The sequence below is a fragment of the Kryptolebias marmoratus genome, linkage group LG22 (genome assembly GCF_001649575.2).
Source record: "Kryptolebias marmoratus isolate JLee-2015 linkage group LG22, ASM164957v2, whole genome shotgun sequence".
NCBI lineage: Eukaryota > Metazoa > Chordata > Actinopteri > Cyprinodontiformes > Rivulidae > Kryptolebias > Kryptolebias marmoratus.
This window is the reverse complement of record NC_051451.1, coordinates 24,089,759-24,116,713: the sequence shown is the minus strand read 5'-3', so window position 1 is coordinate 24,116,713 and position 26,955 is coordinate 24,089,759. Positions and strand designations below refer to the sequence as shown.

General features: G+C 40.8%; 1 protein-coding gene across 1 annotated transcript in view; it reads right to left on the bottom strand.

The window, feature by feature from the left end:
- The window catches only part of itga9 (integrin, alpha 9), a 64,741-nt gene that overhangs the window by 25,967 nt on the left and 11,819 nt on the right, over positions 1 to 26,955 (bottom strand). The window contains exons 6-17 of the mRNA XM_017412797.3: positions 25,449 to 25,578; positions 24,656 to 24,741; positions 24,504 to 24,566; positions 23,944 to 24,081; positions 23,199 to 23,304; positions 21,953 to 22,047; positions 21,163 to 21,253; positions 20,827 to 20,872; positions 20,533 to 20,696; positions 19,388 to 19,548; positions 2,580 to 2,732; positions 103 to 179 (exon numbers count right to left, since the gene is read on the bottom strand). Of these exons, the coding sequence (XP_017268286.1) occupies positions 103 to 179; positions 2,580 to 2,732; positions 19,388 to 19,548; positions 20,533 to 20,696; positions 20,827 to 20,872; positions 21,163 to 21,253; positions 21,953 to 22,047; positions 23,199 to 23,304; positions 23,944 to 24,081; positions 24,504 to 24,566; positions 24,656 to 24,741; positions 25,449 to 25,578 (1,310 nt within the window). The remainder of the gene's footprint in view (positions 1 to 102; positions 180 to 2,579; positions 2,733 to 19,387; positions 19,549 to 20,532; positions 20,697 to 20,826; positions 20,873 to 21,162; positions 21,254 to 21,952; positions 22,048 to 23,198; positions 23,305 to 23,943; positions 24,082 to 24,503; positions 24,567 to 24,655; positions 24,742 to 25,448; positions 25,579 to 26,955) is intronic.

Here is a 26,955-nt window from a genome sequence, read left to right as displayed (position 1 = left end):
CACTACCCACACCCACATGACCTATGATGTCAGTCTCTGAATTGGCGGAAAAGGCGGACCCAGAATGATTCCTAAATATGATGTCGAAGGTTTTCTTTTTACCCAGAAAGCAGCAGTTTCCCGTGAAGCCTCAGGTCTGCAGCACAGTCGTCTGACAGGCAGTTCTTCTCAAACCAGGTCTGAGGAGGAAACGGTAAAAAGACACGGTCAGGGTGACCTCATGCTGGTCACTAAACTCACAGACTGTATTCAGACTAGGGGGCAGTGTTGTATGGTGAGGGTTTTTTTTTTATCCAAAAACACTTATCAGATTTCTTTTTGTTTAATTAGTCAGAGGATATGAGACTGAAATAGGAAGGGAAACTTGAGTCAACCTGATTACTTTCTGTATAATCTAGATACTGAAAGAAACACAACTTTAGGTTCTTTTTTCACACAAAAACTGCACTGAGGAAACACACATGGGGTTACAGGAGTGTCAGAAATAAAATAAAGCAATCAGTCTTTTTGGATTTCACTCAAGGAAATCCAACACAGGCAATAATCGTCTGGTAACCAGACCAAATCATTATAACCACATTAAAAATCCTTTCCTTCATTCTTTATGTAGTCGGCGAGAAATGAATCTCACAATAAGTCCAATCAGTAATGAAATATTTATCATATCATACAGTACATAATATATATTTAATCATCCTGCCTGAAGAGCAGGAAGAGCATAAAATAACTGAAATCAGTATTCTTGATCATATAGAGAAAAAAACAACTAATACGCATGTTTCAGTATTATTAAACTTTTTATAGCTCAAACAACTAATCAAGAAAAAAACAAATACGAAGATGAATCAATGCACAGGTTACAAAATCAAGCTTTAGCAAAATACTTGTTGATCGCTTTCATTTTTACAGCTCATATCACACTGAAGATCAAACTAAAAAAAACTACAGCGGAACAAAAAAAAATTACATTTCTGAGGGGATTTTAACCAGTTTGTGCAATTTCGCCAACTTTTGCAAATAGTGTGCTTTGGTTGGGATAAATGAAACAACAAGGGAAGACTGACCTACAGATGGTTCTGCTTTGGCAGATCATCAGCAGGTTTTAATTCTTTATGATTCCACCTCTGCTCTGCAGTAGAGAAAATAAAATTACCTGAATCTTAGACTCATTTTGATAGGATTTTATATTTCGTGCACACTATCAGTTCATGTTGAAATTAAAGGCGTATCATTCCTTAAAAGATGTAATGATCACGTTTGCCTGCCTCTCGCCATGTCACAATTATAATCATGTTCATGCTTGTCACCTGCGCCCCTTTCCTGATTGCACTTCCTACACCTGGGCCTCGCCCTATATATACTCTTCCTCAGCTCTCTTTCAGTGCCAGATTATGAAAGCCCACCAGCCAGTAATTCTCCAGCGATCTCGGACTGACTTCCTGTGCCTCGACCTTGCTCACGTTTCTTGGATTCACCCCTTCGCTTCACCCTCATCGGACTCAAGCCGGATCTTGGATTACTGGACATCGACCCCTGCCTGTGCCTCGGACTTGGACCCCTCGCCTGCCCCCTCGGCTTCATACTTGGCTCTCGGATCTTCTGGTTTTGACCCCCGCCCGTCCAACCTCGAGCTTGCCTTTTCCCCAACGACCTACCTGCTGCCAGCAGTGGTCCGCACTCCTGGACTGCTCTCGGCGATCGTTCCACGAGTGTTGCTTTCCTCTCCTCGTCTCGCTTCCTCCCAGGTTAGTGGAACTCCCACTTCTTGTAATTACTTCCTGGTTCGAGTACGGACTTCTGAGCTGTCCTTTCTCTCCCCAGAACGACGACCGGGAACCCCGCGGCTGCTTGACGCTCTCGAGTTGTCAAAGAATAAAGACGTGTTAATCTTTTACTCCTGTGTTGTGGCTGAACTACCGGGTCTGCCGATTAACTCTTGTCAAAAGAAGGCATATCCCCCGCTGCCTTTAAACCAAGATCATATTTTACTGAGAAATACAGTTGAAGCCGTCTTGGTCAAGCCTTGAAAATATTGTTCTACACAACCTCACGCAATACTGAAAATGTCGCACTTAGAGGACGTGTTTTAGCTCCATGCCTGTATTACTGACTAAAATATAGCCATCTTGGCACGACCATCTGTTGATTGTGGTGACCAAATTGATTTGGGTTGCCTCCAAAAGTCAATCAATTGCAGAGACACATCCACTAATTAATTCTTGAAAGTTCCATTAAAATCCATCCAGTGGTTTATTGGATATTTTTGTTATGCCTCAGACGAAATCGACTCCAAATAGTTAATGGCTAATTTTGAAACGAAGCTCTTGTGCAATCTGTTGGAGCTCAAAATGTGTGCTGAGCTACGACCACACCTTTAAAAATGAGTTATAGCCATTTTTGTGTGTTTTAAGGGTGATTGGCTATGGCAGCCATCTTGAATTTGGTTAAAATTTTTGTTGAGTTTGGTTCCAAAAGTTAAGTTGTACTTTCAGTGATTAATTTCTGCAAGTTTTATTAAAATTTGATCAGTGGTTCATCCATCTTTCACTGCCGGTCAGTAACAGTAACCAAGCATGTACCTCGTTCCTGACTGCGATCTTGTTTCCTTGCCTCCACCTCAGTACTGGCGTGAGAGCGGGCAGGTCTCGCTCCTGGTGTCCAGTCACCACGTGCTTCCCCAGGCTGTAAGCCACCTCGAAGGTGATGGCCGTGAACACGTCCTTCACGTCTTTCTGCACACAGCACAAACAACGAAGGCGATTGGAGAGAACCCGTCCAATAATACACACAAAGCTGTTAAAATTAAACGTAACCTCAAAGAAATAATTATCATGTCAGTGTCTGGGCTATTATAGTGATTTAACATCTTTCTCCAATTAAACGCGTGGTTCAAAGATTGACTTGCACTGAAGATCACACAGTCTGGGTATGGTCACCACTGAGCCAAAGAAGTCATGAGGTTAAACACAGATCCAAGTCCTTCATTTCATGAGAAAAACAGTTTAAATGGGTGAGTGACACATCTCTCTCATCAGTGGCTTTTTAATATATTTATTTATTGTTCATCAAACACTTGTTAAGGGTAATGGAAGAAGGAGAGCTGCAAGGTCTGAAAAAAGTGGATCTTTTTTTAAACCTGCTGGCACTGTCTGTGGGAGATATGTTGGAGTTTCTTTATCTAAAAGCACGAACGAACTGTTTGATTTGGCGCTGAGCTCGGAAACAATGCAGACAGAATGAAAACAGAGCTTGATGTGTTCAAATCTTTAATCTTCGTTAAAGACGACAGAGATTGGAAGATGCACGTGGGAAAAGCTAATGCTGATGATGGGAAGGGGGTTCATCTGCTGTGTCGAACAAATAAACTTCACTCTTTGAAGCGAGCGTGATGGGTCTGGCTCTGGGCTCGCAGTAAAAACAAAAACACAACTGCAACCTGCGGCCCTGAGCTTAACTGATGTCTACCAACACAGACGTGCCCACAAAGGCAACATAAAGAGCTTCCTTGTTTTTCCTGGTAGTCATTAAAGGCTGCTCGCTCTTCAGCACTTTCACTGGTTTGTGCTTTATCAGAGCGCTTTCCGCTGCCAGCCCACCCATCCTTTTTCCTGCGTCAGGTGGAGAGCCCAGTCTGCTTTAATCACACAAAGTATCACCGGTGTCAAACACACACTCTACGTATGTCAGCAGTGGGAAAATTATGACAGGATAGAGCTGATGTCGGCGCAGGATGTGAATAGACAGAAACCGAACATCTGGGGGTCATTTGGGAAATGGTGCTGAACACAGATAAAACATGGCCTTCGTGATAACATCCAATTTTTCAACGATTCTTTCTTTATTTATTTTATTTTTATTGCCACCCCAGAAGTGGTCGACCAACAAAGATCAACCTAAGAGTTAGGTGTGTAATAAAACATCAAGTCACAAACGGACCTTTGCAAGGCCAAGCTGAAATCTTTAGTTCATGAGTTATTGATACCTAACAGGTGTAAAAAGTATATTTTGTTAAAGTCCACAACTGTGATTGTAAGTAAAGGTACTAACAATATATGTACTAGGTACCTACTGGGTATTTACGGCCCACATACCTGGTACTTACTGGTTATGTATCCATGTAAGTACCAGGTATTTGCCTGATAAGTACCCAATAACCCCCAGGTTTGTACTTGGTATGTACCCTGTAAGTATCTGGTAATACCCATTAGTGCCAGATATGTACCTGGTACACACTCTGTAAGTACTAGTTATATACCCTGTAAATACAGGATACATACCCTGTAAGTACCAGGGACGCACATATGCACAAAATGAACCAAGTAACTCCCCCAGAATCCCCATCCATGAGTACTTCGATGTTTGAAAACTACACAATTGATAAAATATCAAAATTAGTTTTTGAATAATCTTTTTTATTTTTAATCAACTGAAGGAACAACTAATAGGTATAACACGACATTAAAAGGAGTAAGTGGAGCACAAGATGTTCCACCACATCCATCCCAGCTTCACGCCTCATTGGACGTTCAGAGGCTGTGTTGTTCCAACCGTGCGCCGGCTCTTTCTGGAGGAAACGTGACACAGTTATTTAGTGGTGGTGCACTGTGTTAAACGCTGGCAAAGCCTTCAGCCTTCAGCCTCAGTGGCAATTAAAACAAAATGTTTGAAATGGCCCTTGTCCTCTGTCCTCTGAATGAACTGACCTCCTGGGAGAGGACTGCTCCAGTCTCCAGCCCCAGTCTCCCACTTTCACATGCCACAAGAAACAAGCAGCAGACAAACTGACTTGAAACAGATTTTTGTTTTTCACTTCTTGTTTTTACACAATCTGACATTTTATTTGTTACACAGGCGAATAGGCACAGCTGTCCACTTGGAGCTTTATTTGTCCCTCAAACAGAATTAACGACTGCTAATTAACCAGAGAGCTCCTTAGACTAACACCATGTTTGCGTTAGGATTTGGCCAAAGCTTTTAATATCTTTAAATCGATGCTGCCAACTGCCCCGCCCAAATCCCCACCCCTTGTTGGGTCATTTACTCCCTCCTGCTTTCAATTCCTGTATTTATGGACCGTACGAGTTCCTGACACTGGCTTGTGTTTACTGCTCTTTGCTTAAACATTTTACAGAACAAAAACCACCAACTGCCCCTCACATGCCGGCGCAGATCACAAGAGAGGGGCTATTCGAGCTAACAGGCGTGCACTGCGCTAATCTTCATTCAAACACACGAGCCGCAGGGCGGACCTCAGATCTCAGATCAGATGGAGATTCAGAGTGGATGGAATTTCTGAAAGCTGAACACCAGGATTTAAAGTTTACCCACATCCAAATGAGCAATAATTGCTTCAAAGATTCAAACAGGTCTAGCTTTTTGCTCATGTTTAATGTTATTTCTATGTTGACACAATTTGGCACTAATTTCACAGAAGTGCACTTTAAAAGATCTGAACTACCACTTTAACTTATATACACTTCACAAGCCACCACTCTGAATTTATAGAAATAGCAGAAAAATAAAAGGCTGTTGTAGTAATCAGCTGCGAGAACTTCCTGTCTTCACGCTGGTGGAAGACGACGACTTTAACTCCTACACGTTGGAACGATTACCTGGACTGCAACCTTGGAGAGGGGAACGAGACAAATAAAATTCTGCAAGGTTAATAAAAAAAAACAATTCCCATCCTTCCACGGACACAATTATTTATTAAGGGTTCCAGTTTGAAGTCTAGAGTTGCCAAAGAAATTTAGTGAGAAGCAGCACGTTTCCATAAATTTACAGCCGAGGAATAAAAAAAGATCCGCCGCTCACTTTCTTTACGACACACTTGACACAAGTGTTTCTTCCTCGAATATTATTATATATTTTACTCAAAGGATGCATGTCAGCTTGCAATCCTACACAGTTTTAAAAGAAAACAACTTCAACGCGCCGCACTGTTGTCGCTCTGGAACGAGCTTCGTGCCAGCGTGCTTTCCCAGAGCTGATGTTCTCACTCGGGGCCTTTTTTATTTGACACAACAGAGTGTAACTCACACCTTTCTGCTGCCTCTGTGACTCTTTCCCACACACCCATAAAGTTAGCAGACATCTCTCTCCAGGAGTAAGCTGCCGCTACCGTGTAAGTTAACCTAACTTAGCCAAACTAATTTATAACATTTGTACCGTAGCCGAGCTGTTCTTTAAATACAAACTCTGAGTCTCATATATGAACTGGATCAATGGCAACAATGGCAACACACCAAGTGGCCCACTTCCTGCACTCAGATCGGCTACACCAGGGTGGGAGCTGGGGAGGATGACGTCAGGCTGAAAAAGACCCTGATGCTCAATTTAAACGTCTCATGCTTGACGGGAACACACAAGAGCTCCGATCTCAGCCAAACCAGCTCCCTCCGACAGCGTATAGCTTCAGCCCCCGACACGGGAAGTCTTTATTCACTCCTTTTTAGGACAATGACTGTTTAGATGACTTCCAGGTTGAGGTCGTTTTATTTAAGGGCTGAATGCCAGATAATCTTAGTTTTAATGAAAAAAAAAAGCTTTTTAGTTAAGTGATGAAGAGATCCAGGTTGTCAAGGATAAAGCACTAGGAATGCATATCGCCCGCCGCCTTTCATGTCAGTTTTAGACTAAAATAATCTTATATTGACAAATGTCGAAGTTGTAGTTGTTTTGGTAAAACCTTGAAAAGAACAAAAAAGAGCAAACATTACGAGACGTCACCCTCAGAGTAAGTGTTGATCGACTCTCATCAGATTTTAGCTCAATATCTGTAAGACTGATGGAATTATAGCTGTTTTAGTGTTTTTTAACTTTACTTGGCTGTGGCAGCCATCTTGAATTGGGTTGGCTCCAAAGGTTTATCAGTTGTAGATGTGCATCCAGTGATTAATTCCTTAAAGTTTCATTAAAACCTTAGGTCAGTACCTGTAAAATCTTCTGAGTTATAGCAGCCACGTTGAATTGGGCTGACTTTTAAGGTTAATCAGGTGTAAAGGTACATCCAGTGATTAGCCTCTGAGAGTTTCATTAAAATTCATCAAGATATTTTGCTAACAGACACCTGAACACACACACGAGAATAATCATCTTGTGTGCAGAAAATGGAAGAAAAGCTTATCTCAGTCAGTCCTGAAATGAGACTGCAGCTCAAAACTTAACTTCTGTAGAGAAAGCGATGCCCCTGACGTGTAACCTTTATTTTTAAATCACAGATTATCTAAAAACACATCAATTAGCTCATAAATATAACCCACAAAACTTTTTTCCAGGTCACTCCCTGCTTGCGTCACGTATCTCCTCTGAAACTTCGATCACATCAAACAGACTCTGTTCACATCCTGTTGAATCTCCCCAGAGAGCAACTCCTGAGTTCAGACTGTTGTTGTTGGTGGCAGGATATTTATTTAGTTTTTTTAATCTATAGGGTTTCCTGCACGGACACTGTCAAGGACTTCTCTGTGAGAAGGATTATCGGGGCCTATAAAGCTGGTTTTCCTTTTGTTGTTTTGTTTTTATGACTGTTTCGTAGATTTAATGGTCACTTTTCTGTGTACATTTTTTTATTTTTTCCCACACTGCCAGTTTTTTCTTCTTGTGCCCCAAACCACATGAGAAAAAAAAGAACTAGTTTAAATAAGCAATGATCCATGTTTATTATTTTGTTTTTTTAGCAAGACTGTCGTAAGTGTCTGCAGTTCTGTAATATCATCCATGTTTACAGGACAAACCTGAAAATGGGGAATAATTCTTTTGCTGTGGATCAAAGCGAGATTTGCCTCTCACATGTGGATTTTTTTAACCCAAACTGGAGTCTTTTCCACAAATCATTCAAGAACTTTTGGTGCCTGAACCCAAGCAAACTGTGAAAAATAATGAAAGGAAACCAAATCAAATGAAAGAATCAGTTATTTTTTGCAGAACAGTTAAATAAATACTTGAAACTCAGCAAACAGACCTTTTAAACTCGGTGTAACTGCAAAATCACATAATCTTACACAATATAGGGTGATCACCGGGAGTAACTCCTGTTAAAATGTTTTCACACAGTCCCTGTGGGTCTTTCTGTTACAAGTCTGAAACCATTAAATGGCTCAGCTGGAACGAAACTTGCTCATGACTGCCTGTTAAGTAAAAAAATGAATTTAACAAAACTTCTGGACTCAAATACCTTCAGTCTGTCCAAAACCAAGCAGTTCTGAGAAACGTGAAAGTGCCAGACTACCAGTCATACCAAATATAAGCAGAATGTCTTTTTTCTCATTCAACATGAGCCATGTTTACTCAGCGGAAAAGATTTCACTTATATTGGTAATGGAGGCAGCGACCTTCACAAGTCTGTCCAACCTGATAGATCGGACAAAACCTGATGTGTAATGAAACACACACGGGCAGAAACAAGAGCACTTTAAATAACAGAGGAGCTGCCTTTAGAGTTTGTTGTTCATTAGGAATCAAAATCAATCACGCTGAGAACTAAAATACGAATCTGATGATGTTCTGCTCAGGAAGTTCGTTTGGCTTGAAATGAATCGTCTCAAGAAACCCACAAGATCATCTTATGCTGAAAGGAGGAGAAATTGTAGCCGTTTATGGTCGAACTGAGCAATCTCATGAGATATACGATCTCGTGAGATGAGTTAGCACTCAGAGTATGTGTCAGGGATGACTCTCAGTTATCACCGAATTAAACTGACTGAGTTAAAGCCATTTCTGTGTTTGCTAAGGTTGCTTAGCTGCAGCGGCGGCCAACTACTAATATCAGTCAGCTTTAGATTGGACATGTAAATGGACGACTTTCTGACCGTTTCACTGCACTCTGCAGTGGTTCAAGAAATATTTTGCTAACAGACAGATAAGGCAATAAGATCAGGACCGAAGCGTACTTTTAAGCCAAAACTGACAGTTTGAATTTAAAGGCACATTTTATCATTTCTCCTTAAGGTCTCAAACTGTTTTCTATATTATTTCACTATTAACTGTACTGCAGACGTGTCACTGAATCCTGGGTTTTATTCCGAGCCGCTTAATTTGACTAAATCTTCATCCAGACTGCAAGATGCACTTGTGTTGCAACACCTCCCATGATCAGCAATCAGCCATTTCCTCCTGAATATACAGAAAAGTGCATCACTTAACTGACAGGAAACATGTACCGTCTGCACCATGATGCATGTTTCCTTATCACCATTACTGATAAATACTGTGCAGCTCTCTACATGGTATGCACAGAGAAAATTTAAGATTTTTATGCTGCTTTTTCCCAAAACTCACAAGCAACAAACCCTCAGATTTTCAGTAAAATCTTTCTTCTCATTAAAGATTGTGAGGGCGCAGATAGAAACATCCACGCCCTACTTCTAAATATTTTGAATTTATTGCTTTTACAAACAATGCTCACGTAAACAGAAATTACAGGAATCTTTTATGGCCTTGAATGCATCATGAAGAAGGTATTCACCATCTGAGCGTTGGACAGTTCAGAGCCACAGCTGGAATTTATAACCAAAGGTGCCTCACTTTCCCGGTGGAAACTGGCAGATGGAGCTGGTTAACTGCTTAAACGTCCTAAATTCATCAGCATGTTTTCTTTTTTTACTACACTCTATCAACAGTGATTTGATCCAATGCCAGTGCTAACTATAACTGCTTTATTGTACGATCTGAGTGTGAAATGCAGCCAGTCGCTTATAAACACACAGATGTGTTTCCTCAGTTCTCCGTTCCTCCTCACTCAGCTCTCCCACTGGGATCATTTCAGCACATTGTTTCTTTTCTGGTTTAGTTCCAGAGCTGCAATTAAATCAAATTTAAAAGCAACATATTATATTCTTGAAAAGGCAGAGTCCTGCGAACTACACTCAGTAGCAACAAGAGCAGAAGCGAGAGGAAATGATTATCACCCGCCGCCGAAGGTAAAGTGGGATTAATGATTCTTCTTGTGTCTGCGTTGAAAGTAATCATTGGATGAACATCTAACACTCATTAACATTTGGAGTCGGCGCAAGTGAAGATGGCTGCCACGGCTAGTTGACTTTAACCAACACAAAAATCAATACAGCTCACATTTGTTGAGCTAAATTTTCTAAAACATCCCACTGAAATCTCTCGTTATCACATGTGATGGTTCATAATGTCATTAAGAAGGTCTGAACGGCTGCAGCTCCATCCCTTCTCAGCACAGGATGATGTTAGTTTGAATCTCTGCTGTGCAAGGTGGCGGGCGATAAGCATTCCTTCAAGACATGCTAGACACGTAATTACTAATGCTGACAAATGTGGAGCCACCAAAAAGAACATCCTTCCTAAGAAGGAAAACAAATTCCAGCCAAATATTATAAAAGAATTCCAGTAAGAAAGCAGTTTTGCGTTTTGACAACTAGGAAACCAAATTAGGGAGGATCTGAAAAATCTCTGATAATAAAACAAATTAAGGAGTGATAAATATGAGGACAAGATTTTAAGCTAGCATGAATGGTAAATGTGCAATGAACAATACTGAATATAAATTTCCGAGCATGATTGTTTATCTCTTAGCAAAGCTTTACTTGTTATTTTTATTACTGGGAGATTCTGTTTTGAGCGGTAAAATCTTGGAGGAGAAGAAAAATACGACCCCTGGGAGTCATTTTAGTCCCAGTCGACGTTTTATTGAGATTAACTCATAAATCGGTGTAACTAATAGCATCACAGTTCTATTTTTGAACGCTGTTGCTGTTTAGAAACAACAAGCCTCCGAAAACTTCCTGTGTTCGAGATACAAACTTCCTTTATGATTCTGATAAATCTCCGAGCGTAAACAGGAAGCACGTTATCTTCTGTTAAAAGAAGAAAATAACATGTTGTTTCTGAAAGGATGAGGATCCCCTAATACATCTCACAGTTGCTGAGATGTGACTGTGGATATCGGCAGGGAGGAGCAGGTTTTTATAATGGAGTTTCAGAGTGTGTGTGTTGGAGTGTGTTCCATCCTGGTGACGGAGTAGGTCTCCAGATGCTTCCTGCAGCTGATTTCATCACTGTGAACAAATCTGGGCCACTTTTACTGTCCTGTTATTGTTGGAGCCATTGTTTCCAGACAAAGACCTGATAAAACTGCAGCATGCAGAGACTAATTTGTTCAATCTACCGAATGAGTGTCCCGTAGGATGCGCTCTCTGCTCAACATAAACAAATCTCCTGTGTATATTCTATACAGTATTTGTTGAACTTCCAATGTGTTTGTTTTCACAGGAAACAGAATTTGATAATGAGGCCACCAAATATATAAATTCATAAAAAATTACCTAGCATTCCTTGAAGGAATGCATATCCCTAGAGTTTTAGACTAAAACCATGTTATTTTGAGAAATGATGAAGTCGTAGCAGTTTTGATCAAACATATGTGTTTAGAATGACTCATCAACTTTTAGCTCAATATTCATTAAACTGACTGAATTATAAACACTTTTGTGTTAGTTTAGGTTGATTACAAGTCTTAAATTGACTTGCCTCCAAAAGTTAATCAGCTGTAGATCCACTTTCCATGATTACTTTCATTAAAATGTGTCCAGTGATTCATGGGATTTTTTGCTAACAGACAAAACAGATTGAGTGCCACAGTTAGTGCTAAACTTGTACAATGAGTTGCACTTAAAATATGTGTTCGGAATGACTCTCAGCCACATCCACACCAAATTTTAGTTCATTATCTGTAATACTGATTGAGCTGCAGCAGAGGTCCATTTGATAATTATTTCCTGAAAGTGTCATTAAAATCCAGTGGTTCACGAGATGTTTTGCTAACAGACAGACTCCAAACAACAGTTGGCTCCAAACAGTTATTGGGAAAAATTTAAACAAAGATTATGCAATCTGTTCAAGCTCAGAATATGATTTAGGAATCAGTCTCAGCTACTACTACATCAAATTTTACGTCAAAATCTATAAAGTTGACTGAGTTTACATATTTTGTGCTTTTTAAGCTTTAGCAGCCATCTTAAATTGGGTTAACTCCAAAGGTTAATCAGTTGTTCATCCAATGATTACTTTCTGCAAGTTTTCATTAAAATTCATCCATTGGTTTATGAGATATTTTGCTGACAAACATGGTTCTCGTTGTGGGAAATGATAATGTCCCTGTAAAAATATGAAGGAAGCTTCAGAAAGACGTCGGCGCTGATGTTTCCACAGCGGTTCGCAGCGATCACTTGAACACGGCCCGTTTCCTCGGCAGTGGAAGAGGAAATCAGGGCCAGGGAGACTCTTTCATTGTGGTCAGACTTGGCCACCCATTGCGTTGCCTTGCGGTGGCATCATGTGGCAGCAGCGCGGCCAAAAGGCTGCAGGAACATTCTGCTCAGCATGCTGCCAAAATCAACAAATCATCAAATCTGCACAACCTCGGGTCCGAGTTGATACGAGAAGGGAAGATGATTTTGCCATGGCAACAACACAGACTGGGTTAAAGGAGCAGCTTCACCAAATGTAATGGATCGCTTGGAGCTTGCATGAACCTTGTGAGAAATTTGACTTTGCAAAAAAAGCTGGAAACGGCCCCGGAGATGAACTGTTTTGTGTTCCTCTTGCTGGCGTGACCATGTAGGGAAATCCTGATGAAAATGTTACCCTGAGCTAAAATTAACCTAAAGAGCTCCTCTTTAGGATCCTGTAAATACTGTTAACATTAGAAGCTGCAGCCAAAACATTTAGATGAACTTCTTTACGATGGTGTCAATGACATTTTCAACTAGGTTTGCTGTAAAAATCGCCTCTAGTATTTAAAAATAACTTTTATTTTCTTTATAAAGAAAGATGCTTGACTTGCTGCCACGTGTAACTGAAAGCAGCTGGGTTTGATTATCTTCCTGCTGGAACTTCCACTGGATCACCTCTGTTGGCCTGAGCTGAATGAAGCAGGAGGGGGTAGCATCAAGGGAACAGCAGCTTTTCTCCTGAACTCTCGAGAAGAAAACAAAGCGGGGAGTGAGACGGTCAAACAGCGCTGAGGCTCTGAGACTGTTTGGGGATGCAGCGACAGGAACTCCTGCTCCAGTTTACTCTCCTGAGCTTCCTGTTTGTCTGCGGAGTGCAGACTGGGGTCAAACGGGACAGCAACTCCAGCTGATTTGTTTCACATTAGCTTTGGCCGACTTTGTAAAAGAGGTTGGCCAATTTCACCGCAGAGTTCAGCTCAAATAAAATCAGGCAAACTATCAGTCACAGAAACGTGCAGAGGAAAATCTGTCAGTTTCTATGATTGTCCAGAACTTCTGCAATACAACTTCACTTCCTATGAATCCTACTTCCTTGTCTGAAAATCCACTTCCCAGTGGAGAGCACACACACAGAGGCTGCTGACGTAAACACCCACTCACCTTCAAAGTAAAAGCACTGTAAAAGCCATTTTCGCCCCCAAAGAAAAGAATTGATTTAGGATTTGTGTGCAGAAGGATTTATACTTGATTTCTGTTTTATTTATTGACCTCCCAGGGGCCAGATGGAGATGGCTACTGAGCCGGATGTGGCCCACGGGCAGACCTTAGTCATTGCATCAGACTTTTTTCTAAACCTGGTGCATGGTAATGTACGGTAAAGATTTTTCATTCGGACATAAGAGCCAGTAAAGGCCATCAGTGCATTTAGCCTTGGTATATACTGCAAACAGTCATCCCATAAATGCCTCAGTAACAGCAGCAGCCATCACAACAAAGTTTGTTGGACCTTTAAATACTCAATTGGTGCCGAGCAAATGTTAGAATGACATGAGATATACATGCAGGGCACAGTGTGTAATGTAGGCCAGTGGAAATACGGGTGGAGGGTGTTAGGATGCCTTACCAGCTAAATTAAACAGACAACTGTTACGGGCAAGGCTTCGGTTGCTTATTTTAACTCCTCTTTGGAGACAGTGATGCGTCTGTAGCGCTACACAAAACCTCTCCTGACCACAAATGGAACTGGATTTTGGCACATATTCCCAGCTCACGTGAGCTGGGCTTTACACTAATCTGACCGGAGTGAAAACACACATGAAAACGGATGAACACCCAGACGTAAACACGAACAAAACACTGAACATTTAACAAAAGAACACTTACATGGTATATTCACTAAGGCAAGCAATAAATCAAAGCCAAGTAAGCAGAGTCGGCCTGAAACCAAACACTGTTTGACAGAAGGATTACACACAATGAACGCTTTACAGTCTATAGTTAAACATTTATCACAAAGTTATGTTGACATTACACTTGTTATACTTTAAATCTTTGCACACTTATGTCCTTCACTGAACATGTAGCAGATCTTGCACACATCGAAAAGATAAATACAGAACATGACCTGCATACTTTTATGATTTTTGATTCTTAAAGGCTGATTGAGGACATTTGAAAATTATCTGGTTTTTACTCGGATTGAAAATAAATTTGGTCAGTAAAGCCATAAGACAAAAGAAGTGTTTGGAAAGTTAAGCAGATATTTGTTTCTTTCAGATGAATTAAGAAGGAAAACAGCAATGTTAAAAATACATTTGATGAACAGATCATCGGCTGGTGAGAGCGTCTCTTTGAAAGCAATTGTTTTGGCTGCTTACTCATCTGGCACGGTCAGATATGTGTTAACACAACGCCAAAGAAGAAAGACATAAGCAATGGGAAGCAGTTGTTGCCAAACGACGTGGCATGTGTCATTCTACAGTGTGAGGATTGGACTGTGAAGAATTTTCATTGGTCAGAAATATTCATACCAGTTGTAGATGCCCCAGCAAGTTAATTCAGAGGTCAAATTGGGAAAAGCTTACAGAAATGGCAACAACCAAAGAGCTACAGGCCTCAGTCAGCATGGTAAATGTTAAAGTTCATGACAGTAAGCTGAATAAAATTTACAAGTATGACATATTTGGAGGGGTTGTGCTCAATTTACAAATTTGCATCTGAAGAAACAAGGAGACTTCTGGATGGCAAATATGTATTTTGTAAAGTAATACGTATTTGTTTCTATCATAAACAGCACCTTGTTAGGTGAAAACCAAATGAAGAATACCCTCACTTTGCACCAGCTGTCAAGCATGGAGGTAGAGGGTTGATGAAACAGGCTTATTTTGCAGCTGCAGCATCAGTGAATCTTATTTATTTGACAGTGAACACCTTTGTATGCCAAATGGTTCTATATTCAAATGTAAGTCCATCTGTCCAATAGCTTGAGACTGGATGAAATAATAAAAACGGACGATATTCTCATCCACAGCAGCAAATCTACAACAATAAGGCTGATAAAGATCTTCGTGTTGCAACAGTTTGGTTAAAATTCAAATCTCAAACCAGTGAAACAGCTGGAGCTTAAGACAGCTTTGTGTAAAGAAATGCTGATGAACTGAAGCAACAACGTCAAACTGGGTGGCTGAAAATTCCTCTACAACAATGTAAGACACTAAAAAGGTCAAACAGAAAACAATCACTGAATGTTACTGTAGCTAAAAGGAGCTTTGCAAGCTATTGAGTCATGGGAGAAAGTTCATTTTTCACACACTGCCTCTGCTTTTTTGGTAAATAAATGATGACATGGTGAAGTATACTTTACATAATCTTTTGCTCTTCATGAAGGAGGTTATATTTATCTAATCTGGCTTTATAAGGACCGGATTATAGTTCGGATATATAAACATTCAGGTTTGAAGGAGGATTTTTCTTCTTTAGCGTCACTGAAGTTGTTAAATCTTTGACCATCTCACAACTTTTTCAGACTTATGTAACCCTTGTTCTTGCAAATGTAAAACAGGGAGTATTAAATTTAATCAACATGAATAAAAGAAAATCTCAGTTTCAACATGTATATCACGTTGATGCCATCTAAACTTGAACAGAGTTCAAATGATTTACAAATGATTCCTTTTTATGTTTGTTTTTTTACAGTTTCATGTCTCAGCTTCAAAAACATGTTCATATGGTTACTCATCTATGCTTGCATGTAAAAACACAGTTACTTGTCTAATAAGAATGCCTAATTATAATAAATTTATGGAGTTGCGGTATCCATCTCACCATGATTCACGGGACAAACATTCAGACTATTTTACTCCATTTCCTACAATACACCAAGACATGATGCCAAGAACTTATTACAAGCCAACTGTACACAGTTACTAACAACTATAACACATCAAGTTGAACAAATCCTGCTTTTAAATGAGTCATCTCATGCACGATGGCACCTCTGGTCTTCTGAACTTTTCCTCAGTCACTCTAAGTTTTTTTCTTCCCGTAAATGATTCAAGTGAAAGCCAGCAAATAAGTTATTTTTAGCTAAAAAAAGAACTTAACAAAGACCATCTGGAGGGCTGGTCAATGCCAGTAAAGACATGTTTAAATTGATTAAATGTGAAACTTTTATAATTTCCAAAGAAAAAAACCTTGAAAATGTTCAACACTTCTGAGTAACTCCTGTCGTCAGTCCTTTATGATGAACTAAGCGGCAGATCCAGCTTTGTCCTGGATTTCAGGTGAGGAAGATTTAGCTTTTTGCCATTATGAACATTTCAAGTTCTTGGTTTTTACTCAAGCTCTCCGACAGAGAAACTTTGCCAAAATACCATTTAAAACAAATGAAGTGTTATCTTTTATAAGCCTATTACATTTCTTTTTAACAGGCTGTTTCCTTGCCTCCTGAAAACGTGTCTCACGGGGATTATTTTTTAAAAACGTGTTTACTTCATTGCTCGAAACTTCTGGCCAAGTTTTCGCCGAACGTTTGACTGTTTTACATGACAGAAAATCACACAATGCACGTCTCCTTTTATAAAGTACCTTCCAAAGAGTTTAACCTTTAAGTCAACAAACGGGGTTGACAGATGGTCACAGCGGATCAGAGTAGCTCATGGGCTGCTTCCACCCGTCCCTCGTATATCAGCGCTAATGCAATCAACCCTGACGTGAGAGTTTTCCACCAGCGGCACCGGCGTGCGCTTCCAGCCGACACAACGGCAGCCGAACGCCCTGCTGAGACTCGACTTTCAGCTCTGTGTTTATAGTGTATGTTTTGTTTTAGGAGCAGGGTGGGGTGGGCTGCACACCCCCCCACCCTCCCTCCTACTCTTCCTTGAGGATGCAGTCCGGCAACCAGCTGGTTTCCATTAGCATAACTCTTCTGAAGAATGGCAGGTCTGGCTCTTGTGGGCAGACGCATGAAGGAGTCAGATGATGTGATTGGTCAAGCAGACTAAACCATCTCTCAGAGCAACACTGGATCATCTCTGATCTCTGCTGAACCATTTTAGTTCTCTTAAAACCAGAACAAGCAAAAAAAAAAAAAAAACTGTTACCATGCTGGGCCATGATCTAAAGATCTTAAGATCTGAAGCCTGTTCATACATATTTAAGGTCATTCAGCCCATGAACGGTCTGTTAAGATTGTAATTTGGCACCACACCTTTGCATTCCTGTCTAAGTTTACAGTTTTTTGGTAATCGTGTGAATCCTGAGTCAGCGTTCATACGCTTATTTCCTGTTTATAGTTTCTTCTGTACACTTTTTTTGGACTGACTACTTCCGCGTACTTTTTAACTAATTCAGTCATTCAGATTTTGAAACGGTCAGTTTGTTCAGGAACATGACTTCTATGACTTTTATGTTTTTGTAACTTTTATACTTAGTGAAACGTTAAACTTTACTTACTTTTTTTTTCTCATCGACATGAACTGAAATCTCTTCAAATCTACATCAGCATACATGTTCCATTTATGTCTCCTTATGTCTTTTTTGTCTCCTTATGCATGTTTTGTCTCTTTACATGTCCCTTTTTGTCTTATGTTTCCTTAAGTCATCATTTTAGTCTTTTTATCTCTACTTGTGTCTCTTCTTCTTCAAATGTTCAGTTATTGTTCAACTAGCTTTTACCTTTTTCTGCAAATTTCAACAAAGTCATTCAGCTCTCAGCATTAACACATAATTTTCATAATTTTCCTTTTGCCGCAGAGCAGGTGGAGTTTGTGGCCATGTTTAGCAAAAAATAATCTACTGCCACACTTCACACCTCAGTAGCTCTTTTCCAAACACTCCAGAAGTTATCCCAGATGGGAATTCTCATCTGCAAACCTAAATATTTACACAGCATGACAGAAATTATTTAGCATTATTTGCCTTCATGTCACGGAAAGATCAAACCACTCTGCCTCCACATGAGGCAGGTGCCAGATGACATTTAGCACCAAGTCTGACAGCAGGAAGAAACAGTTAGCCTAGCCCTGTGTGGAGGTAATAAAATCTGCCTACCTGCTCCTCTAGAGATAGCTGTGGCTGTGTTCAGACCGTCAAGCGGCTCTGCTTTTCATTACCAGCATCAGAGTTTATTTTTGTCTGGCAACTTTAGAGCTTAAACTAACGAAGGGAGCTGCGAAACGGGGCTCCCTGAAAAGGTAAGATGTGACCTGAGGGATTCCTGTTCAAGAAGAAGTGTGTTTATCTCACAGCCAGAGAGATGCCACAGATATGTGGAAGCTACAAGCCAGTGATCATTCACCTGGCCACCCACAGACTTTTAGGATTTTAGGTTCGAGTGGATCAGATTTATTCTATTTTAAGCTCTTTACACTTGTGCACACACTGCATGTGTTTAAACTCAGAGAAGGGAACATTAGCTTTTTGAAACATGAGATTCTTTTAAGTGCAAAACTATTCAGGTTTTTTAAAGCGCCTGGCCAAACACAGGACTGACTTCACAGAATAACTAGGATGTGTTTTGTGTTGAATAAAGCAGCTTATGCTTACGTTGCTCCAAGCAGAGTGTGTTCATTTAGGCCAAAACAAATGAAGGATGAGAGGGGAGCCCAGTAATGACAGCCTGTCTCAGCTGGCAGCTCGGACTCCCACAGAGAAACTGCCTGAAGAAGCATCATTAAGAACGCCAGTGAAATTTACAGGCCTGCTGTGGGCCTCCGCATTAAAGGAGGAGAAACATGGATGGTGCCCTCAGGATGAGGAGCATCATGTGGCCATAAGACTAGGAACACAATAGAGGGACTATATGGTGACAAAGGAGAGTCTGTTTCCCGTTTCAGCAGGCGAGCACTACAGAAGCATGGTTTCAAGGACCATCAGGCTCCTGACTGTTACCTTTAACCTAAACCAGCAGAGTGACCAGCAGATGACTGCTGATATTTGGCCTTCAGCTACAGCACTGTGAGAAATGCTCTGGTCTCTGCTCTCTTTCTAAAGTTTGTTTTGTTTCATATAAACATTTCATCAGAAAAAAAAAACATAAATAAATAATGAAGTAAAACAGGCCACATGAGCAAACAGCTCATATCAGCCCTGCAGGGTGAGAGCACTCAGAGCAGTGGAAAAGTAGCCAAGAGATCAGCTGAGCTCAAACGCAGCAAGCAGAGGAACCAACACAAGCCAGCACGTACCTTCACGTAGGCGGTGTAGCGCTGACACGTCTCCCTGTTGATGTCCAGGCCCAGCTGCTGGCTCAGCTGGCTGATCTGAGCTCCAGCTTGGGTGAAGTAAATCCGGGAGGGCTGGCTCTTCTGTCGCTTATCCACATCGGCCGTCAGGTTGTACAGCAGCTCTGAGAAGAGGCAGAAATAATGTCAACAGGAGGAAAAGAACATCCTGAGACACTTGAGGCATGCTGTGTTTGGGCTTCTCTTAAGAAAAATAAACTGCAAGCAAATCAGATTAAAAAACAAGTCGGAGGGAAGACAAATCATTAGCTGTGCTAAAGTTGTAACATGAAGGCAGTTTCAGGAGATTTAATGTCATTTCCCATAGTTTGGTGTGCCAGGCAAACATGTGAGTTATCTGAGAGATTTCTTTCTTAAAAGAAACATAGAAACAACATTTCTTTTGGTTACATTCTCACAAGCATGACAGCGAAAAACAGAACAACACAACAACAGTCATAAGCATGAAGTAACACATCGGCTATGTTTGTAGAAAACTGTGTTAGGAGCTCTGTCTGTTTAAAGTCCGTTCCTCTGAATGAATCAGCCCCTTTCTGCAGTCGTTTCCTCAGGAGGGTGTTGTGCTGGTAAAACAGAGGGAGGGGCGGTAAACACACCCAAGTCGGACCAAAGCCCACTGTTTCTGCCGTCCAGCAGAGCGAACGCCATGAGCTCATTCCAGAGGAGGTGAGGGAAGGTTTCATTATGGGAGTCACCGAAACACACGGCGCTTCACTTTCCACGGTGATCGCCAGACGGCCAAACAGAGAGGCTTTATTCCTTCAAGCCAGGACATAATCATTATGTAACAACAGGGCTCCTGTTTCCCTGGGGGTGGGGGTGGGTGACCACACCCAAACACTAGAACAGAACTGCACCTCAGCTGTCATCAGACACCGCACCCAAAACATGGAAGGCTGAGCGGCAAAATGCTGTCTTTACTGAGATTCAACCTGATCGTAAAAAAGGACATTTTTCAGAAAGTTCAGTAAGTTTAAATGTCCCTTTTTTAGAACACAAAAAGACCATAATATGGTGACAAGGACATTTCAGGTCGTTTGAAGTATGATCCTGTTAACTAAAATCCCATTCAAAGCCTGATTTATCACCTATTTGTCCGGGCAGCTGTCTTCCTCGAAAGCGCATGCAGACGGTGACGTTGAAGCAGTTGAGGTCCTGGTGGTTCTGGTGGCCCTCGTGGCACTGCGGCGTAGAGATGTTGATGGAGATGGGTAGGAAGATGGAGACATCCACCGTAATGACAGGCCGCGACCTACAACCACACGATGCCAGACAGAATCACAGAGTGGGAGAAAGTGATCATTAAAACGACTGAGAAGCAGAGGGAAAAAAAAAAAGCTCCTTAGAGCTCGATCATCTCGCAGAATGACCAAGTTTCTCACCTCAGCAGCACCACGCTGTCTGCCATGAAAGCTCCAATAGTTACATCTGCAGGAAAAAAAAACATGATTAAGAAGGTATGACGTGAATGCAACATCTGCAGTCAGCAGTTTTTACACCTGCACATTAAAAACAATGCTCAGAGGCCTTCAGCCTGACTGTCAGCTGTGGAATGCAGTAAACAACATGCTTCTGTCATGAGTGTGGAGATCTGCCACTGACTGACAACAAGAAGCTGCAGACAGAACAATAACAAACGCAACATTTGGCGTTTTCATTTGATCCTTTTTTTTATTTAGATTTTAGGGTGGGGAACACTTGATTTGATCGTGCTGCACCTGCGTATCCGTTGCCATCCATGTCCACGTTCCCAGAGATGGACTGGCCAAACATCTGCAGACCAGGGTTCACGCTGCGCCCCGACAGTTTCTGGAACAAAACATGGGCATGTGAGACAACACAGACAGAAAGACCAGTGCATGATTTGTCTTCGAGTTGTTGTTTTGTTGCCAGATGTTTTTAGAAAGTACCGATCAAACAGCTCACACAGGATGTGTTCAAATTCAGGAATGGTTTGGCTCTAAAATGTTACAGTTTTTCTTCTCATCACTCAAATACCAACACACAACCAATGGGTAACCATTAAGTTTACATTGTAACAACTAGAGAAATTGTATTTTCTGTGAAAATGACTGAATGTCTTCACTGAAATCTACTAAAGAAGCAGAACATGAGCTGAGAGATAAAAGAAGCAAAAGGCTAGATAAAATCTTAAATAAGCAGAACAATGGTTTTAAACAAATACAATGTTTTTAAAAAATTGAAGAGATTGCAGTGTATTTCTGTGGAAAGATTTTATAAGTGAACATTTTGAAAAGTATAAAAAGTACAAAAACCAAAAGTCATAGCACCCATCTTCTTAATGAGCTGATTGTTTTGATATATGAATGGCTGAAGTAGCACAACACAGGCAGAAGTAGTTAAAAGCTTACAGAAAATAATTATAATATAAACAAGCAAGCAGGAAAACAATAATGTTAATGCTGAATTGACATCCACACAATAATAAATGTGGAGAAATTTGATTGCATGGTGGTATTACATCACATCTGATGAAATATTTCTTACCATGGAGTATTTTTTAGTAATTCCTCTCGAATCCCCATGATAGATATAGACAGCTCCTCCGTAGTCATCCTCTTTAGGTGCTCCTATGGCTACATCTGAGGAGACAAATAAGTACAAAAAAGGAATGATTATATAAAAGATGGAGAGTGTCGAAAAATCTTTCATTAACCTTCTGTTTACTTTTGGCTGGCCAGTGCCTGGGAAACAAGCTCTGAAAGAAAGACTCGTAATGGACAATTAAGTGTTGTTAGTGACCATAAAAAAAACTTGTGCGACCTCTGAGAAAGTGGAAACAAGGCTATAAAGTCCTGGCAAAAGCCCTGGAACACCCTGACCGGCCCATTTTTAGCAGAGCGTCCATATATAGACTTCCTTTTATAAACCAAAACTATTCCATGTCATGTGGTGCAGCATAGCAGGCATAAATGGTACATTCTGTATTGCACAATAGTAAATTTATTACACAGAGACAAAATTAAAGTCTTCTGTCCCTGACCAAGTGTGTGATTTTACAGTAGCCGTTTAAAATTAAACGGTGCCTGTTCAGTTGTAAATAATCACCCGTCAGTCACAGCGAGTACATCTGGCTCTTTCCACAATCCAACAGTGATGAGTTACAGGATGACTTATTCTTCCCAGCTGCCATCTTTCGCTGTGCATACACACGATGTGCCAGGCTGCAAGCCTCGGAGTGTATCTCACACCGAGATGAAACCAGGCAGAGGCTTCCAGCCGTGAGCGCGAGACAGACGCCAAGTCAGGCCCTCAGAGCCAAACCAAAGAGGTGCCAGGAAAAAACAGACGGCGTCATCATACGTGTGAAAAGTGCGAGTGGATCATCTGGTTTGCGCCTACGTTGATCTTTGCACACGGGGGTGACAGAGACCAACATACTCTATATTTTTACAGTCATTTGAATAAAAAGTCTGTAAAAATACACCCTAACGTGAACCAATGACTCTTTCCTTGTGGGTGGATGTTGAGTAAACAAACAGTGAGACTATTTGACTGTGTTGCTCTGAATGATTAACTAGATTTCTATGAACCACTCAATCTCCAACAACGTAAACACAAACGAATCCAAGCTCAGTTTTAAATGATTTATCCAATCTTATTTTCTTTAAACTTTGCTATTAATAAACCTTCAGATAAATCCAAATATTAAAAGAAGCATATTGTTTAAAAAACCAACAAAAAGAACAAAAAACAAAGAAAATAAAAAGCTTATAAGTAACTTTCTTCTAACCTTGATAACCATCGTCATCTATGTCTCCAATTGCTGCAAGGCACTCTCCAAAGTGGGCGTTGAAGGCATTGTCCCCGGTCAGAACTGCACCTTCCTCCATCACCCCCTGAAGAAATCAGGGAGTCAGATGTAACATTTGAATATTTAAAGGCCTCTCTGAGATCTTGCTGAGATCAGCTCTGCTGAGGATGATGCTCAGCCACCACCGCATTAAATTCACTCCATATCCATAAATTTAACTACTTTTAGTGTTTGCTCAGACTGATTAGCTGTGGCAGCCATCATAAACTGGGTTGACTCCAAATATAAATGAGTTGTAGATGTAGGTCCAATGACTACATTGAGAGTTTCATCAAAATCTATCCAGTGGTTCATAAGATATTTTACTGACAGACAGTTACAGTTTTAAAAACAGATCAGTTAACTCTCAGAGTATATGTAGGAAATCCCTCTCAGCTAATACCACACCAGATTCCAGCTAAATATATGTATAATTAGCTGAGTTGCAGCCATTTTTATGTTTGCTAATGTTGCTTAGCTTGTGGCGGCCATCTTGAGTGGAAACTCATCACAATCACAGAATGCTGCACTGCTTTATTTCAGCTATTTGCTAATAACCGCATTATAAATTAAACTGAGCGTTATCAATAGTATATAATTTATTGTGTGTGTGGATTTAAGGCACTAAACTAAATCTGCAAGTTCTGGTGTTCTGTTCCTATCCCCTCGGTCATGTCCCACTCACGTTGCCCTTGCTGATGTACACAGAGACTTGGCCCTCGTCCCGGAGCTGGCTGTGCATGGGTGCCCCCACCAGCAGGTCCGACAGGCCGTCCTGGTTCAGATCAACTGCACACAATGAGGAGCCAAAGTAAGAGCCCATCTGGAACCAAGTCGAGCCACAGAGCATTGGGTCAGATCACAGACAGTTCCTCGGCACAAAGAAATTCACACAAATCACACTTCTTTCTGCTTTTTAAATCTCTTAAAGGAATGTTATTCTGCAGGAGAAGCATTAGCTACCTCCCTGGTTCTGGTTTGTGGCAAACATGCTGCTTCTTTAAGTTTCTGTTGCTGTCTAAACACTAACGCAGACGTAAACAGTGCGGTTCTAACAGCAACGCAATTAAAGCAGTTTGTCTGCAAAGATCCAGCAACACGACTCCTGAGGCAAACTGAACAAATTTGTTTATACGGTTTCTGATATAAGAGAACACAACAATACAACAAAAACACTTTGTGATAACTCAAAAAAGATGGTCTGAAATCTTTGGAAGCAGTACGAGACCACGATCGAGGTCATACCATTTTCCCTGAGGCTTGAAAACTCTTCACCAAAGACACGCCATCAATTCTGAAAACGTAAACCTGTCCAGGAGAGAAACAAAATCACTTCAGCAAAGCAGACTCCAGAGGACTTCAATCCCAAAGCTGTACATAGGTAAAAAAAATCCTACTTTTCCGACGCCCTTGTGCTGAGGTGCCCCGGCAGCTATGTCGATTACATTAGGAGAGGAGAAGTGTCCTGCGGTCACAGCGTAGCCTGGACACACACACAATAATCACTTCAATCATCTTAACAGTCAAAATATGCCATCCATTGATAAACTAAAGTCCTAGAATATCTTAAAGGAGTGCATATCACTTACCACCTTTCATGCCAGGGAGACAGAGCTGTTTTATAACTGTACTGGTAGAAGTATGTGCAGAGCTCAAAGTATGTGTTGAGGCGGACTTCCAACTACCACCAAGCCAAATTGTAGCCCAATATCTGCTAAACTAACTGAGTTATGGCTATTTTTGTGTTTGCTAAGGTCGATTAGCTGAGGTGGCCAACTTGAATTGGGCTAACTAGAAAAGTCAAACAGTTGCAGATGTGCATATAATAATTACTTTTTGAGAATTTCATCAAAGTGCTTCATGAGATATTTCGCTAACTGTTGATTTTGACAGTTAATACCAAAGGTTTAGACAAACACATTGTTTGTATAGCGGCAGACTTCCAGCTACTGCCACACCAAATTTTAGCTCAATATCTGTAAAAATTGGCTGAGTTGCTGTTTTCTAAGGTTGCTTAGCTCTCCAAATGATAGTTAGCAGATGTACAGCTTTTGATTATTGTCTGAATGTTTTGCTAATGCTAAGGACAAGCGAGCACACACACACACACACACACACACACACATCTCCTTCAGTGGCGGGTGTGTTTGTCCAACATTAGAAGAACCGTTCAGCATCAGCAGCTCTCACCGAGGTAGCTGTATCTGTGGGAGTCGACGTTGTCTTTGTTCGGGCTGTAGAAGGTGTCAGACGTCAGATTGTACACCTTGATTGTCCCGGTCCAGTAGTACGAACCCGGGGCCCCCATCACCACCAGCTCCTGAAAAAGAATATTCCAATAGAGACAATAAAAAAAGAAAAGATATTTAAAAATACACAGCTGGATGGAAGTCTGGTTAACCAGCAGCCACAGAACGGTTGGTGCTATGTGCCGTGAAACACACATCCACGTGGCGTGCTGCTCATCAGCTCAGTCATTTACACTCGGGGGGTAGATGAGGGGGGGTTTGGGGTCAGGATTTACCACCGAGGACTCTTCCTTCACACAAACAAACTAACCAACAGAGTCAGGACCTCCCTCAACAGGAAGCCTTTCCCTGCGCCGCGGCGTCAAACATCTGGGCACCACCAGGCACATGGAGCCAGGTTCACACAAGGATAAAGCCTTAACAGTTGGACGTCTTTTTTTATTTTTTGGGTCTGTTCAAATGCTTTAACAGATCCACTCTGATGTTCTCCATTAGTGATCATGTCTCTGGTTTCAAAGGAGAGCGATCGTTGTGGAATCTGGAGCTTTGAAAAAAGCATTAAGAAAGCATGTGTGGAGTTTAGTGCAACTAATAATAGTTTGTTATTCTGAACAGATCTTAATGCTGTTTACTAATTAATTATCATCACCCACCACCAAAAGGCAGACACATATGATGTTTTTGCCTTTGTGTGGCTTCCCGTGTTGCAGAAAGTAATCCTTGACTGTACCTTTTCAACTAGTTAACTTTTGGAGTCAACCAAAAGTTAACTCACAATATCTCATGAATCACTGGATGGATTTTAATGAAACTTTCAGGAAATAATCACTGGATTCACCTCTGCTTTTGATTAACTTTTGGAGTCAGTTCAATTCAAGATGGCCACCACAGCCAACCAACATTATCCAACACAAAAATGACTATAACTCAGTTAATTTTACAGATTTTGAGCTAAAATTTGATATGGTAGTAGCTGAGAGTCACTCACTACATATTCTGAGCCTGATTTATTTGCATGGAATTGCACATAACGCTGCTTCCAAGGTTTGACAAAAACACCTATAAGTCCATCATTTCTCGACAAAAGATAATAAGCATGAAAGGTGGCGGGCGATATGCATTCCTTTAAGGAATGCTAAGCCTTTAATTTAATTTGTAGCATGTAAGTATAGTCAGAAATCATAACACAATATCAGTTTTTAGTGTTTGAAAACTAAAACTCAAATGTTGAGTTGATTGAAGTTGCACAAAAACATAAAGAAAGTTAAGAATAACAGATGAACAAAATGAGCACATTAAACAAGATCAAATTCTTTCTATTTCATTTAAACAATTTAACCCTAAGAGTTCAACAAACCTCTGAAGACACGTTTAGCTTTTATGTGTCCTGGATTGAAACATACATCACTGTAGGTCTAAACTGAGCGTCGCTGAAATCTGAGACATGA